This window comes from Austrofundulus limnaeus, unplaced genomic scaffold (assembly GCF_001266775.1).
Source record: "Austrofundulus limnaeus strain Quisiro unplaced genomic scaffold, Austrofundulus_limnaeus-1.0 Scaffold39, whole genome shotgun sequence".
In the NCBI taxonomy this organism is placed as follows: Eukaryota; Metazoa; Chordata; class Actinopteri; order Cyprinodontiformes; family Rivulidae; genus Austrofundulus; species Austrofundulus limnaeus.
The window spans coordinates 377,579-394,744 of NW_013952441.1; the positions used below are offsets into that span (position 1 = coordinate 377,579).

Consider the following 17,166-nt stretch of genomic DNA (forward strand, 5'->3'; position numbering starts at 1 on the left):
GTTGTATCGCGAACCCACGCCGGGGTGACGAAGGTTACTACAGTTCATACCTTCACAAAAAAAAAAAAAAAAAACTTCCACGTCACGCAAGACTGCACGCTACTTGAAAGCGGCCAATCAGCAGCGAGGTCCTGACTTCTGATCCGTCCGGACCAATGTGTGACGAGCCCGTGAACACGTTATCTAATTAATATTTTATTGCTAAACATTTAACAGCTGCAGGGAGTAATTGACACTAAACTGTTTTTTTTTGCTCGTTTTCTTGTTACACCGCTCTGTTGCGTTCAAGTGCTGCGTCTGAGTGCAGGAAAACTGATGAACGATCGAGATGCTTGATTTCTGAGCTTAGATGCTAAAGATATCCTACCTAAAACATCACCACGTGACTCATTTAGATAGGATTAATTGAAGAAATAAACATTTAGGTTAAAATACTGTTATACCGTCAAAGTAATACCCAAAACATTTACTTTACAGTTGTGTAAATTGCAGTTACCCCCCCCCCCACTATGTATCAATATTACTATATACTGTATATGATGTATTTGCAAATACCAAGTTTCTGAAGAAATAAGTAAATATCTTCGTAGGGAGCCGACAACGAACTGTTAAAACTGTCAGAATCATTTTATGTTCACAGACTTCAAATATTTCAAGTGAAGCTTTATTTTGAAAATCAGAGGGAAATGAGTAAAGTAAGCAACAATGAATGTATAAATATCTGTGCAGCCAAAATGAGCACACTGAGGCACTTTCCTGCCTTCTGCTGCCACAACACACCACATAACCCAGGGATATTATTGCAGCTACAAAACGGTTTTATTCTTTTAAACTCTATTACTGTATTATTGTTTCATTTAATGTAAGACAAGAAAAAATAAAAAAGTAATCAGCAGTTACTAAAGGATATAGTAGTGCCTTTGTGAAAAGGGGAGTAAGACTGAGAAGTTACACAAAGAGCGCAGGAAAAATATTTTGAAATTAAACTAAACGTTTTACAGACTGCTGTGCAAATTCAGCAGAGGATGAGGGGATTAGGACACTAAAGCAACTCTTTGGGTAAAAATGAAAGGAATAAAGCCATCAGTGACGCTGTTACAAGTCTAGGCTAACACAAAGTTTACAAAATAATTGTAATAATAGTCTGGCATTCGCAATCAGACATTTTTCTGCAATGTTTTGGCCCAAACTCGCATTGTTAGAATCAACTGAACACAATCTACAAATGCAGGAGAACAATAAGATATTAATTTACAGATTTTGTGATTTGCTCTGAATGAATTTTTGTAAAAAAATCTAACAATAAATACCAGATTGTCAGTCTGTTCCTCCTTCATAGAGTACACAATGACAAAGTGGATCATAACCCAAATTTTTATTTTCATAATTTGTGGAACTAGTTATTGTTTTGCAGCCAGAAGGCTGCTGCGTGTACTTCATCAAAAAAAAATGTTGTTCAACTGTCCAAGTAAAAGGAGAAAAAAAAAGAAAAAGAACTGCATTAAGAAGTAACAAGATTTATGACTTACCACCTATTAGGACAACCACAGCATCGATTCAAACCACTTGCTTTGTGTAATACATTAACTTTTGAATTTACACGGAATCACAACTTTCAGAATACATTCATCGTTTTTTCCTTTTTTTTTTTGTAAAATGATCACAGCAAAATCGACAGACTTTTACAAAAATCCACCACACTGTCTCAGTCAGCCATGTCCTCCAGGAGGGAGAATTTTCGGCGTGACCAGATCCACATTCTGTCACTTTACCAGCTGATGTTCTCGTAGTTGTACATTATCAGGCCATGAAGAAATAAATACATATACAACAGTATAACACTGAAAAGTGGTGGGTGGTGTCCTCGGGGTGTTAGACCCCCAGCTTGTTGGCGATAGTCATGACCACTTTCAGGATGGGCATGAAGGCAGAGATCTCACTGAAGTTGCTGCTGCTGACCACCTGGGTGTGGACCTCCAGGCCCCGCTGGTAATTCTGGCTCGCCACACAGCGACTGATTTCGTGGAGCCCGTTCAGGATGTTGGGTGAGAGCTAAAAGAAAAACGGTGAGCTGAGTTACTGCTTTCACCTCATATTTAGACAAACTATAAAGTGTGGATTTTTCCACATGGGGCCAGAAACACAGACCTGATTATTGTAACAAGCTATAATGAGAATTTTATTTTAAAGGGGCAATATCATATAAAATCAACATTTTTGATTTTTATATCATGTTATAATGTTATACTCTCATAAAAAACATGGCCAAAGCCTTGCTTTGACTCATTTATGCATGTTTGAGAAATCCTGCAGTGTTTTTAGGCAGCCATGCTGAGGAGCAAAACGACAGGTGGGGACCAGAAACGCCCCTGGGACGTGTCTCTAAGCCAAACTTTCTCATGGCAGAGCGCCCCCCCCACACACACACACACACCCCGCCCATGACTCCTGCAGGCTCTCGGGTGAAAGTGAAAGTGAAACTTTAACTCTCTGCTGAGCTCCACTACTTCTCACTCAGTGAAGCTCTTTTCAGATTAAAAATACCTTTGAGGAGATGTATTTTCAGATGTCAAGTAAACTGCATCGTAGCTTTATTGCATGATAAATTAAAATAAGGTTGATAATTTTCATTTGCTGGTTTGTTTTCTTTGGGTCTCCCTCTTTTCTTCAGCTTAGCGTAGTGTGGAGTGAACACTGACATCAGGTGTTTGCCAGGAGCTTGGTCATGTAAGCTCCGTAGCATGAGAGCCCCGTCAACAGGCGTTTAACTAGAGGAGCGTCTTCGGTTTTCTGATGCTTTCTTTCAGAGACGCCCCAGAACMCCCTCAGCACCATGCTGAACCTTGTGTTAGCCGAGAGTTTCTTTTTTATTTTTTAACACTATGTAAATTTTGTAAACTTCCGTAAACTTTGTACGCAGCGTGAGGGTGACCGTAATTATGTCATGAAGCCAGAGGAAGACACTTACAGAATAAATTGCGCCAACTTGGATAGAGGTAGGTTACTGCTTCAGTAGCTGTTGTGCATATTTTTATTTATTTATTAACTTGATTGATTGATTTATTTTTAGTTATTTTTTTACTAACTCTGCTCCCGGTCTGTCAGTAGCGTTATGTAAATTTTGTAAAGCTCTGTAAATTTCATAAGCGGCGTGCCGCAGTTATTTTACTAAGCCGGAGGAAGATGCATATACTGAATAAATTGTGCCAGCTTGGATAAAGGTGGGTAGCAAAGGCACTATTTCTGCAGCTGTTGTTTTGTGTTGTTTTCACAAGCTCCATCCCAGGTCAGTTTTTTAATATTTTTTATTTTTTACATACGTAAATTTTGAAAACTTCCATAAGTTTTGTAAGCGGGGGGTTTGGGGTGGTATCATTATATTATTTATTTATTTTTTATTTACCGTTGTTTAACCAGGCAAATCCCATTGAGATCGCAGATCTCTTTTTCAAGGGTGGCCTGGGTGCAACCTATTGTACATTTTTTGTGTTATTATATTATATCAGTTTGAAATAGTCTCCAAGCGATATTATCGTTTATCACAAGCATTTCTGAGACAATTTATTGTCCAGCAAAATTTGTAATAGTGACAGGTCTAGTTGTCGGTGTACAATGATTACTTTTCGAAAGCCTCATTAAAATGTATTCAGTGGTTCATGAGGTATTTGGGTAACACACACACAGGCAAAAACATAATCACCCTCTTTCACGTTGTGGTGGCGGGCAACTAAAACTTACCGACTGCTCTCTCAGTTTATCATAAAGGTGTCCTAAACGCTTTCCTGCATCATCAAGCTTCCGTTTTGTTTGCTGAAAAATACGCAATTTTGGTCATTTCACAATAATTTCTTTTAATTGATACATCTAAGTATAATTAAAAAAAAATAAATCAGAGGCTGAAACTTACCGGATCTCCTGCTGCGAGCTGGCAGCGCTGCACCAGGCTGTCGAAGGTGGTTTTGAGGATCATGTGCTCAGCTGGGATTTCCTTCTGCTCCACTCTTTCTGCTGGTAGCTGCTGGAGGAGCTGAGCAACACAAGCACACAAACACAACRTGATGCCTTTCTTACTCCGCGCGTCGCTGTTGAGAATTCAGCGGACGGCTTCCTTGTTAGAGACGAACCTGTACGCTGGGCTCCTGAGGGGCTCCGGGGGGCACTTGGGTGTGGTTGTGGGCCTGTGGGGCCTCTACTGGGAAACCCATGACAGGAGCTGTGATGGGGGCTGGTGGAGTGTAGTTATCAGGGACCTGCTTACATGTGAAAGAGCGACAGGGTTTTATTATTTTTTTTTTTTACTCAGAGCTAAGTTTGGAATTTCGTCATCACTAAAAGCTAATTGTCATCTTTGGGATCATTTCCCTTTTTTAAAGAAAATTCGGTTCATTAAAAACATTTTCTTTTGTAGGAAAACCCTTTTTCTTTGTCTCTCTCTAAGTGAAGTGACAGGATGTTCCTTTATGAGAAGACTTGCAGAAGTCTTAAATCTTTTGCACTCGTTTCAAATTATTCTCATTGGTTGAAAACTTCTCTGTTTTTCCGGCACCGTGTAAACACACAACGCATCCAAATGCTTCAGACCAGCAAWCTGCCAAATCTTCTGTCACGTCATGTTAGCAGATGATCAGATGACTAAGAACATCTKATTAGCAGCACCCAGGCTGCTGGGCACCACCTAAAAGCCTGAGGAAATATTAATGATGTGCCTATTCCACACACACTGCTCCTGCGTTTGGCCTAGTTGTTTAATTAATAAAAATGAGGCGTAATATGTCACTTTCTGTTTTTATCTCGTTTTAAAGACCGAATTATTCTTTTTCCATCATGTCTACACCACATAGGTTCTTGCAAACGACATCGCTGAGGATAAACRTATCAGTTAAAATGTAATACATGAAAACATTTTTATTTATTTATTTTTGTTGATGGCGATAAATGAATAAGTACCTTCTTCTTCCTGGGTCCACCTCGTACTGTTGGTGGGTCATTCCAGCCCTCTTGAGGTCCTAAATAAGAAAAAAACAACAGTCAAATTTTAAGAGAATGAAAAGCAGTGTTCTTTTGGACACTTAAGTAAGCAAAAAATGAAAAAAGGAAGGTGTTTTCACTCATGCAACAAACGTAATGCTGACATAAACTGGACAAACTATTTGGGAACACATATTTTCTACAATTTCTGATAAAACTTTAGACATAATTAATTCACTGGTGCAAAACTAAGAATGTTTGAATAAGCCAGTGTGAGTTATTCTAAGAATTTGTACCAYGATTTAATAACACTTTGCTACTTTTACACTTATTTTGCTTAAAGGAGACATAAGATGCTTTTAAATCCTTATTTTTCACATTAAAAACATTCAGTTGGGGTCTACATAAAGTGGGACTGCAACGCGTTGGTCAGAATTCCTCCTTATTGTAACTCCACAAGCCCCTCTTTCACCCCATTTCTGGGGTGTGTCCCAGATCAACTCGTTTTGAGGCTGCTTCTATACATCCAAACCCCACCCCACTTCAACTTCCAGGGCGACCCGTTCTAGTTCGAGACGTGTTACGACTATCTAGCTGAGCAGAAATGTTTTATTTACAAATTACATAAAAGATGTGAACAAGGGAAGACTTATGTTGGAGCCAGAGTCAGAAGAGAATGAAGACCAATCAAAGTGTAGTTGGTAAGTTCAGACCTTATTTGGCAGTTCCTTCACAAATAAATTGATGTAATAGTTCAGAAAATGTCATAGAAAATAGAGAAAACTGATATATCTACACAGCACTGTGGGAGAATAAACTGAACTTTATTGCACTCCTACAAACTCCACGTACAACAAATGCCTTTAACGGCTAAAAAAAAAGTACAGTTTGCATATGTTCCCCTTTAACTGTATCAGGTCATTTTGCATTTAGTACAAATATTAACCCAATGAAGTGATTGTTAAGCTTGTAACTCTGTAAGCCTCAACATTCTGTATTTTCTGTTTGCCATTTAAATATATTCTAGGGGAAAGTAAAAAAAAAAGAAATGTCCTACGCTGAATCTGTGATTTGTATGTGTGACAACAGCTTAATTCAGACACTTTGAAGTAAAGTTAGTCGACACTGCAACACTCTGTAAGTCAAATCATGCCATGAAACTACTAAGAGCTGCACACGTTAAGCAAAAACCAAAAAAGCAAATGTGTTAAAATATTAAAACAGCAATCTCTCACAAGTAAGAATGCATTTATACAACAAATTAACAAGATGCTAATGTAATTATAATACTGTAAAATTCACACTTGAGACAGATTTTCTCATTATACAAAGGCAAAAACCCTTTAATCATGCTATGCTGGTTTTAAAGCCTCACACAATTTCAAACAAATCAATGAGGCGATTCAAGCAACAATCAAAGAACCAGAAAAGCAAAAAAGCTAATTCAATTAAAAAAACTCCCTTGGGTCAAGGCACATTTCAGGGATATTACAATGCACTGTAGTACACTGTGCATGGAGTGATACTCCCTATTCCATGTCAAGCCTTAACCCTGTCACCTTGAAGGTCACACTGGGAATTCAGCCAAGGAAAGTGTCCTGCAAGTCAAAAATGAAGTTACAGCTGAATATAAAGAAGTGACTGTGTGAGAACTGCATGAGCCTGTATCTTGAAATTATTTTCAATAAAATGTAAAAAAAATAAATAAATAAAAAGAAGAAGATTATTGTATTTTAACTTTTTGCTATGCCATGAGCAGCACTATGTACCTGCAGGAGGAGGAGCAACAGGTGCTGGGTAGGGATTTATTGCAGGAGCTCCAGGACCTCCTGGGGGATACCCAGGTCCAACAGGAACATATGGGCCAGATGCCATCGAGGGTCCAGGTCCCTGGTTCGGAAAGCCCCCCGGATACATTGAAAGCGGCGCTCCCGGTTGGGAGGTGGGCGACATGATGCCTGAAGGTAAAGAGGTAGATGGGACGAAGCTCGTTGGCGGCAACCCAGGACTGGGCATGGGGGGCGGGCCGCCGTGGGTCGACGACGAAGGTGGCAGTTGAGGTCCGGATAAATTAGCAGCTGGCACCGAATGGCCTGGAGGTGGGAAGATCCCAGCAGTGGATGCAGGCTGAGGCTGGAATGGCTGATGAGGAGAAAAACCTGGAAAACCCCCCAGAAACGCAAACCATTAATTCAACAGTATTGACAGGAATAACTCGTCTCGCCACGCAAATGATCAAACCTGGAGCCACGGCGGGATGTTGTGGATAAGAGGGTCTTACGGCAGGACGGGTCGAAGTGGGCGGCATTACTTGGGAGGAGGGGGGCAAACCAGGCCCTTGGTTGGATGGAGGGGCTTGAGGAGTAAAAACTGATGGCATACGAGGCTGCTGCTGTGGAGCCATCGGAGTGGGAGCGGAAGGCTGGAACTGACTCTAATGTTAGGAAAGCAAAATAATACAATAAAATCACAGCGTTTATCAGTTTTAAATCAAAATTTGTTGATGACAAAAAGATTTTTCTACCCTATTTTGTACACTGGGTTGAGGAGTCTGAGCAGCAGGAGTGGGTTTAGCTGTTGGCACGCCGGCTTTGTTGAAGGAGTTTGGAGGCTGCTGGTGGACAGCGGCCTCTCCCTGAGCGTGGAACAGCCTGTCTCTCAACATCATAATCCCAGGCTGAGGACGCAGACAGTCAAAGGTAAACATCGCGAAGTAAACAATCAAACGAAAACAGGGAGCTGCAGCTTCGAAAACGAGGTCGTACTTGGTCCGAGTTCTCAGGCAGATAGGCCATGGCGGTGGCTAGGCTGCCCTCTGCGGCCAGGATGCCGGCGTAGCAGGTGAGCTTCTCGGCCAGGACGTGGCTCTGGACTGCTACCTCGCTGTTGCGGAGGCGTTCAATGGACTTTCGCAGCATCATTACTTTCTCAACCAAATCCTAAAAACAAGAGATAAAGGCATTCACTCCCGAAGTGCAATAAAAAAATCTTTACTTGAGCCAATGAGCCCCAGACATTTGTTGATCATTTCTGCCCTCTCTTCTAAACACTTCAGTATTTTGTTCAAGGGATCCCTGATTAGTTGTAACATTAGACTTTATTTAATAAACATATATTTTAACTGTAAAATAAAGACTGTAAAAATACTGTAGCTGTTTAGTTTTGTACTTTTTTTTAAATATATTTTAACACGGACGGAGYCATTTTATTTACACACAAAGCATTCTGGGTAAATGATGACGTGGATAGGTCCTCGATGTGAGCGAGCTATATCCACCCTGAAGGTTAATCTTGGACAATATCTGATGATCGACTCTTTTAAATGAAACCAGAGAGCGTTGACAGAAAGGAGAAGGTAGAAATGACTCAGCCTGTAACTGAAAATATGGATGGAGCAACAGAGCTGCTTCATGGAAGAAGAACCTCAGCTTAGCCTGTTAGCCTTTGCGCTAGCACCGACACTATATTGCCTTATATGTATTACCTCAGTGCTAGCGCGACAAAACTAACAAGCTAAACTGAGGTCCTCCATCCATATTTTCAGTTGCAGGCTGAGTCACTTTTGTGTTCCCCTCTCTGTCATGTGGATGGAGGACCTTAGTGACGAGAGGAGAATGTGTAGAGCTGAGCTAATACATGTATGGTGACAGCGTCGGGGCTAACGCTTAAGCTAACAGGCTAAGCTGGGGTTCTTCTTCCATGAAGCAGCTCTGTTGTCCTCCATCCATATTTTCAGTTACAGGCTGAGTCATTTCTACCTTCTCCTCTCTGTCAATGCTCTCTGGTTTCATTTAAAAGAGTTTATCATCAGATATTCTCCAAGACTTACCTTCAGGGTGGATATAGCTCGCTAGCAGCCTCACACCGATGACCTATCCACGTCATCATTTACCCAGAATGCTTTATGTGTAAATAAAATGGCCCGTCTGAACTTTTAGTTTAAAAATGATAAAAACTGAACAGCCTACAGTATTTTTACAGTCTTTATTTTACCGTTATAATATGTTTATCAAATAAAGTCTAATGTTACAACTAATCAGTGATCTCTTTCAGCTAATGGAAACTCAAACTCTTTAGATGTTTTACCTCCAATCCAAGAGGAGAAGAGCAGTCTCTATGCAAAGCCCAACACTCCACTAACTGTTCGATGTTTCCAGAGCAGATGTAGCACAAGCAGGCCTGCAGGCAGCGCTTCTCTGTGCCCTCGTGCTCCAAACGACTTCCCAGGGTATCTATCAACACAAAATACAAACTTACCCAATAATAAAAACGGAACAAATACTGAAATTTTATTAAGGAGCACAGGTGTTTTTCATAAACTTGATCAACTGCTCGAGTTTTCAGCTTTAACTTACCACAGAAACCAGCAAAGTCTTCAGGATGAGCGTAAGTCAGCAGAGCAGCGAGAGCTTCCTTCCAGTTATCAAGCTCACAGCTTTCAACTATGTCCCTCCAGTTCTGGGTCACCACTGAGGATATAAGCTACAATTTGGACAAAACAATAAAGTCTATTATCTTTACGTGATTGATTAACAGACTTTGTTGATTCTAGTATTTTATCAGTTATGTACAGGGCTCATAAAAAACACATTACCTTCAAACATCCAACTACATTTTGTTAAAAGAGAGAGAGTTGTTACAATCTCAAGGGGACAGAGATGTTTGTTAAACCTAAATTTACAAGCAGTTTGAAGGAACGGTGTACTTCAATCCAAGGAATAAGATTATGGAATAGTCTAGAAGATGGGGTTAAAAACACCATATCAATGGGATTATTAAAGAGAATGATAGAGCTTAGTCTGTTGGAGAAATATGTAATGGTATAATGTGTATTTATACGAGTTGTTCTTCTAGTTTAACATTTCTTTATTTATTTCTTCTTTTTTGTTATTTGAAGACTATTTTGTTTAAATTTTTTTTGAGAAAAGGGGAAGATGTAAGAATTTTTCTTCTGCTACTTTTCATTTTTGATTTGTATTTTTATTGTATATAGAATTTGTTTTTTCTTAAATAAAAATGACTAAACTAAACTAAACTAAATTATAAACTATAATAATGTAGTTCATTATGGGTTTTCAAAAAAATTCTAAAAAGATATATATTTGTGGGTTACAAGCGACAATAACTTTAAATTGTTATTGTATTTGTTTTGTTAAGGATTGTTTGTTTTCTTTGTTATTGTAGGACGGGCACAAATATAAGCCTTGTGCTTCTGCCTGTACCTTTCCAGTCAAACTGTTTACATTTTTGTACTGTTTTGTAATGTTTTGATTTGTTGCTGAACAATTCTGATGACTGAATAAACAATAATCAATCAATCAAAAATCAATGATTTTCTTACCATTGAAATGCTGTTCTTTTGCTTGCTGAGATATTTCTGCTGCGTCTTCTTAAGAAGTTCCTCTCCTCCGCTGATGGACAGCAGAATGGCTTCAGCGTAGCGACCATCGTTCAGACACAGATCCACCGCTCCCTCGAAGTTACCAACCAGCAGCGCTTGGCTTATTAAACCATCTGTGTCTGCATAAATAAAAAGACATGATCGATACGCATCAGCTTAACAAATCAYGGGGTTACAACTGCAGTCATAAAACATGATGAAGTGATGAAGTAATTAATCTTAATATTTTGAATAGAGGTTTGTTTATTTTACCACATGATACAGGGATCTTGAAGTTGGAGGTCTCCTTTGGGGTGTGACTAAAAAAGTCTGCTGGTGAAACAGAGCCTGAGGTTCGGCCATCAGCTGCTGCTTCATCCGATCTCTGAAAACAATAAAGATTCTTTTTAGAGCAAACAGAAACCACGAAACTCGAAAACAAGACATTATGTGTGGAAAAATCGTGACCTCGGCGGTGAGCCGCTGCATCTTCTCAGCAAGATCATTGGCATCCACTCCGAATCCGTTGGATTGAAAGTTCTGTCCCAGGCATTTTGAAATCTGCACAAACACATTTCTGCACATCAAACACTGAATGGCTTACAGTGCATCACTGCAAACTCTAGAATTTCTTTTATCATCTTGCCAGAATAACAAACTGTGTGTTAGATTACCTTTCTCTCCAACTCATCCTTGCTGAAACCCAGAAGTTTAAGGAATTTAATGCGTGCTTCATCCTCAAAGTTCACCTGTAATCAGAGGAAGCTGCTTACTGTAAACATTTTCAACATCTCACCGAATAAAAGGTCTCAATCCCAGCATGCAGCATGAGGAAGGCCTACCAAAAGGAACTTCCATATATCCTGTTCTGCGTCTGATTTGGCGTTCTGAATCTTGGCCTGGCAGTAGTTGTTGAAAGAACCCGACTGCAGCGCCGCCTGGAGCTCCCTGGAGCGCTGGAGGAACTCCGTCTCTGTGGTAACCTGACTCACAAACACTTGCCTGGGGACAGGATGGGGGCTCTGCATCGGAGGCTGCTTTGGATTCTCGAAGGTTATCAGCTTTCCACCGAACTGACAAAACGAAAAACAAGTTTATTAGGTAAGAAAAAACAACAACAACAACAACAACAACAACCAGGTTTATGACGTATATCACACTTACACCAAAGGAAGCTCCGACTGGCCTGCGCACCCATTTCGGTGGCTTCTTCAGAGGAGGAACGATGGTGTCCTCCATGCTAGGCTGAGGAACCTGCAGTGGAGGCAGCACCTGTCCAGTACCAAAAGGATCCATGGTATCAAATGAGGAGGATATCTGTTAAGAAAAGGAAACAGGAAATGTTAATCAAGAGGGCTTATGGGCAAGACATAAACTAGTCATTTAATTAACAAAAAACTAGGAATAGCTCTGTTTATTTTACAAATAAAGCAGAAACCTGAGTACCAGCTGTTTGCTTCTGTAATAGTACACTGGATAACTCTAAACTACTGGTTAGGCCAGAATGACATGTTTAAATGTAACAGAGTAAACAGAGATGGGTAGTTGAGATATTTTCTAATTTTTTGAACACAAACTATTTATCCATTTAATGTAAAACATACATTAAATGAAGAGAAAAATGCAGCATTGCTTGCTTTACAAAATAAGCTTCAAAACTCCAAAAAGCTATTAAATATTTTAGTTTTAGTAGCATTAGCTGCTACAGTGTCATTTCTTTCACACCAGCACCCTCTTGTGGACAAACAATGCCATTTTTTTTTTACATTTGGGAATTAAATGCATTTATTACCTTGTCAACTGTGCTTTGCTGCTGAGCCTTCAAGCTTCCTCCCATCACAGAGTAAACTGTGATTCTCCCATCAAATGAGGCTGTAGAAAAAAGAGCTAGATTCCTGGGACACCACTGGACATCAAAACACCACTGGTTTGTTGTTGGAAGCTCATAAATCACCTAAAATGAAAATGAAAATGTAAGTAAGTAAGTAAGTAAGTAAGTAAGTAAGTAAGTAAGTAAGTAAGTAAGTAAATAAATAAATAAATAAATAGATAGAACAAAACATCAGAAGATCTATAGTTAAACCTAAAGTAGAGGTTTTCAAAGATGGTTTCCAAGACCCCCAGGGGTCCTAAAGCTACAGCTGGGAGTACCCCAAATAAATTAAAATAAATAAATAATAACATAATTTCATTTTAAGAAGTGCATATATACAGATAGAGACCAACACGCCAGTAAAACAAACATACTTAACAAAAATAAAGTTATTCTCATGGCATTTAGGAGGTTAAAATGGCAGTAAATTAGTTTTAATCAGCATGAGGTTTTTGAGGGAGTCCCTGAAAATATCCCTCCTCTGTAAGGGGTCCACAGACCCAAAGGGTTTGAGAAGCCCTGACCTAAAGTGATGACAACGAAACAGAAATGAATGCTACATACATCTCCAGTGTTTGGATTCCAGCAGAGGATCCTGTTGTCTTTAGCACTACTCAGCAGGAGCTCAGCGTCAGCCTGGTTCCAAGATATAGACAGAATCCCCCTGAAAGGAAGAGCGAACGCCGAGGTCATTCTGCAAACGTAAAAAAGAAAACTATCCTGACGGGTAATCAGATGAAGTCTCACCTTGTGTGGTTCTCGAGGACTTTAAGAGGGGATGTGGCAAAACGGAGGTCCCACATCTGGATGACGGGCAGTCTGTCATCTTCWGAGGCCAAAACCAGCTGAGTGGCAACGTCAGGGTGCCAGAGCATTCCTGAGCAGTGCATCTAAAAGTCAGATAATTAGCAAGGTTACAAATCGCATGCAGCAATTTTTCTACAGGATACAAAACTATTTTTTAACGGATCATCTGATCTGAGATGAATGCAGTTTTTGCTCCATCATTAAATTCAAAAACAGATCAGAATGGAATATATATTTTTGCAAGATTCATTAATGTCTGTTTTCCATGCTAAAATAGATGTTTTTAATAGCTTGTTKATGAAAATTATATTTGGCAGATAACTAAAGTCGAGTGGCAATATGCTGTTTTCTTTATCTTTCCTTGAGTCTCTTCTTTGTTCACAAGACAGTCTAAAAATATTTTATGACAATTATGGCAAGAAAATAAGTAACGCTTTGAATGATGCAGAATAAACAGCGGAGTACTGTACAATTATTTGTTTTGCGTTATTGTAAAAGTGAAGAAGGTAGATCTTGACTTGCTGTGTTTTATGATTAAATAAAAGCCACCAACCCTGTTGCTGTGATCACTGATCTTTATAATGGGTTCATTCTTTCTCAGGTCCCACACAACTGCTTTCCCACTGGGGTTGGCAGAGGCCAGGATGTGCTGAACCTGCCTGTTCCAGGACACAACRCTGATGTCTTCAGCGGGCTGAAACAAGAGACAGAAGCTGTCAGTGTTGACACAAACGGGCTTGTGATTCTGAGGAAAACAGATCTCTGATTATCAAATGCAAAGTTAATGCAAACACAGTTGATGCACTATGAAAACAAACCTTAAAAGCAGGGGTGCCTAAACATTTTCCCCGAGAAGACTAAAATTTCAATCTATCCGAGGACTGCAGGCCAAACGCAATAATATATAACATGAAATACAAATACTTTTTAAATAAAGTCCTCTAATTTTTTATGATTAAGCCAGCAGCCAGTGYKGTGGCCCACTTGGAAAAAGTTTGATGTTTGCTTGGTCAGCAAAGGATCATGTTACATTTCATAAATTGATGAAATATTAGCATTTGTGGTCTTATAAAGTGTGCAAATCTAAATATGTGCTTAAATCTAATCTAAATGTCTTCTGTGTATGTCATGTTTAATCTTAATATAAATCATAGATTAGGTAAAAATCATAAGTGAAGACTATATACACTACAGCCCTTTATATAGTCACTGGGTCAATGGATAGAATGACTACATGGAAAGAGTTTGATGATGGAAGATCACAACCCAGTAACCAGTGCAACTGCTGGCAGGCCAAATTAAATGGCTAGGGCGGACCATGCTTGGTCCGYGGGTTGCACTTTGGGCACCTCTGCTTTATAGCAAGTACGTAGATGATTGTTTGTACTAGAGGATTCTGACATTTAGTAAGTACTCTTAGCACTTTCAAATATATCGTTTAGGTTCATGAGACAGTGCATCAACAACTCTTTTCTCTAAGCTGCACACAACACTGAGAAATAAGGAAACGGTAAACAATATTTTCCTAGAAGCTGTATTGTAAACCCATCAATTTACTACTACAAAAGGTCAATTAAAAACAAATCTACAAACTGACAGCAGACAATAGCTTTAGTTTTGTTTTGGTTAATTGATGGTACTTACATCCTATAATTTCCCATCTACTGTAATACAAACCTGCGTTTTTGTTCCAGGTGTCATTGGACTGCTGAAGTTGTTTAGATCCCAGATATATATCTCTGAATCATTTGCTCCCGATGCAAGAAGATTACTCTAAGAAAACAGAACACGACAAATAAAATGAACTTATTGAGATGTACCTCCATCTTAGTTGTCTTCAGCGACACATACCACAGTAGATTTACCTGAAATGGATTGAAATCAAGAGCACAGACAGGTCCGGTATGTTTATCAGACTGTCCAACAACAGCGTCTGCTGCAGAACTTATTATGGCCTCGGGGTTATAAACAGTCAGTGTGCCATTTTCACTTCCACCAACAAGTCTCCCTCCGGTACAATCTTCTCCCATTCCAAAATTTACCCAAACAATACTGTGCAACCTATGAGATAACAGGAAAAAAACAAAACAAAACAAAACAGAATTAACAGTTCACCTTGATGACAAATACAAAATACACCAGGAAAAAAACTTGCAAACTATABGTCAAACCTGCAGCAATTCCTTCATGCTATTTTATAAAAAATAAAGTACCTATTTGTTGTTGGTAAAGATCCTTTGAGCTGCATCTCCAGAGAGGGGTCAGCAAAATCCAACTCAAATATCTCTAAGGCTGCTGTTGTGTTGAACGAAGCATCAAGCTGTTGTGCTGAAGTTCCCAGGGCCAAGTAGATCGGATGGTGTCCAGCAGGACTCCATGCCTGGTGGGCAGTCCTCTGAATTTCCTTCAGCCTCATCTTCTTCTACAAGTGTTCAGGTTTCTCAAATCCTGGGCAGGTGAACGTCCACCACAAGAAACGTCAAATTTATTATGCATTTATTTTAATAATTGTTGATAATGCATTAAAAGCTGATTCTCTATAAAACACTTGCGATACACGATTTTTGATCATCACTTTTAATTGTATGTAAACCTTTTTATTTAACACGCAACATTAGACTAGTATTTACAATTGGAAATACAAAACTTAATTTACATGAAGTTATCATAAACGCGTGTGAAAGTGTTATGCTAAGAGTAAAGCTTAATTACATTTTAATTAAATAAACACGATTGCCAGACATATCAGTGTTAACTAGTACGCACTCAAACCACTTGTGAAATAATTTATTTCCAATAAATCTGACATAGCTAATATAGTTAGCATTCCTCAAGTTAGCATTAGCTTTCCTCATTCTACAAGGAAAATCCATTGCCAGCCATTACACGAATCTTGGTGTTTTAGGAATAAAACATAATTACTTAACGTATGTTACATCCACCCAAAAACAACTTAAGTGGTCAACATCTGGGATTTTTTTTCCCACAGAATATCCGGAGCTTTTTTTTTTTTTTTTTTGCTACTACTGACTGAGCTAACCTACACTACAGCCACCACCCCTACTACGTTTCAGCAAAACAAAAACATCACTTAAAAGACACATTTAAAACCGCCTATAAGAGTAATTGTGCTTAAAAAAATCAACTTACGTAAATTTTGTCTCAACTTGACCGTACGCATTTACTGAATCCAGATCTACTTATCAGCCAAGCTAGCAGCTCAGACCAAAGTGCTTGTGCCGTGTTGTCACTGCGCTACGGAAGCCGACAGGGACATAATAACCAAATACCTCCTAACCAACGGCATCCTAACATTGAACGAARATAAATGCTAATTATACTTAAAAATAAACAATTTATTTTTATTTCTAAAAATTACACAACCAAAAACTTAGTTTTTAATGTGAAAAATAGTATTTTCAGGAATAAACAGAGGGAACACTTAGATCCACACACACAAGAACAGACAACAAGTATTTTCAATATTTAACAGAAGTCTTTATTCTTGYCAGAAATATATACAGAAGCAGAATAGTATCTTATGAATTAGATTTCATAATGTTTAATTTCCTCTGGTTGTTTATCAGGATCTCCCCCTCTCTCCAGGTACAGGTTGTTGTAGGGAAACTGCTTTGGAGCCTAAAAAAAGAGGAACTTTAATGAAAATGTGCACGGTATTAAAGAAAAAAAAAACACACATTACTAGTATTATCTGTAGAAACAGTACAACAAAAAAATGTGGTATTTCAATGTACCCTTTTTATAGAATTTATGTACCACTTTTATTTGTTGTGATGGTCTTATTGTACGACTTGACTTTCAACACAACAAATTTCCAAAGAATACAAACAACAATCATGTTTGATTCAGTTCTTTTAATCCCCTCAGTATTATTGTATAATCATTGGTTCAAAAAAAATAAAATAAAACAACAACAACAACAACAACAACAACAACAACAACAACAAAAAACATCAATCTTCTATTATGTGGAAAGGGGATACTGTTCTAAACAAAGATCCTCAGACCTCCCTCTTACTAAAAAGCTCTTATAGAGACATGAAACAGGCRATTCTACTCTTGAAACTGTCCCAAATACACAGTCATTTCAGCCTATTTCTAAAGGTGAGCTTAGCCA

The 17,166-nt window shown here is 38.9% G+C and overlaps 2 protein-coding genes across 3 annotated transcripts in view; both read right to left on the reverse strand.

The window, feature by feature from the left end:
* Positions 1 to 642: 642 nt before the first annotated feature.
* Positions 643 to 16,284, reverse strand: sec31b (SEC31 homolog B, COPII coat complex component). Of its 2 annotated transcripts, none has more exons than XM_014006992.1 (25): positions 16,179 to 16,284; positions 15,242 to 15,476; positions 14,894 to 15,089; positions 14,706 to 14,801; positions 13,582 to 13,722; positions 12,969 to 13,111; positions 12,786 to 12,885; positions 12,141 to 12,302; positions 11,513 to 11,665; positions 11,191 to 11,421; positions 11,023 to 11,097; positions 10,817 to 10,909; positions 10,622 to 10,733; positions 10,310 to 10,488; positions 9,324 to 9,450; positions 9,055 to 9,200; positions 7,734 to 7,907; positions 7,493 to 7,645; positions 7,210 to 7,402; positions 6,738 to 7,127; positions 4,948 to 5,006; positions 4,125 to 4,250; positions 3,908 to 4,027; positions 3,739 to 3,810; positions 643 to 2,052 (listed from the first exon to the last, which is right to left on the reverse strand). In XM_014006992.1, exons 2-25 carry the CDS (start codon positions 15,442 to 15,444, stop codon positions 1,873 to 1,875), a joined length of 3,624 nt encoding a protein of 1,207 aa, XP_013862446.1. In that variant the 5' UTR covers positions 15,445 to 15,476; positions 16,179 to 16,284; the 3' UTR covers positions 643 to 1,872. The 2 variants fall into 2 exon arrangements, with proteins under 2 accessions (XP_013862446.1, XP_013862445.1); XM_014006991.1 differs by having other exon boundaries at positions 4,125 to 4,253.
* A 220-nt stretch (positions 16,285 to 16,504) lies between these two features.
* ndufb8 (NADH:ubiquinone oxidoreductase subunit B8) overlaps positions 16,505 to 17,166 on the reverse strand; it is a 3,080-nt gene continuing 2,418 nt past the window's right edge. The window contains exon 5 of the mRNA XM_014006995.1: positions 16,505 to 16,667. Coding sequence (XP_013862449.1) covers positions 16,575 to 16,667 — 93 coding nt within the window. The 3' untranslated portion in view covers positions 16,505 to 16,574. The remainder of the gene's footprint in view (positions 16,668 to 17,166) is intronic.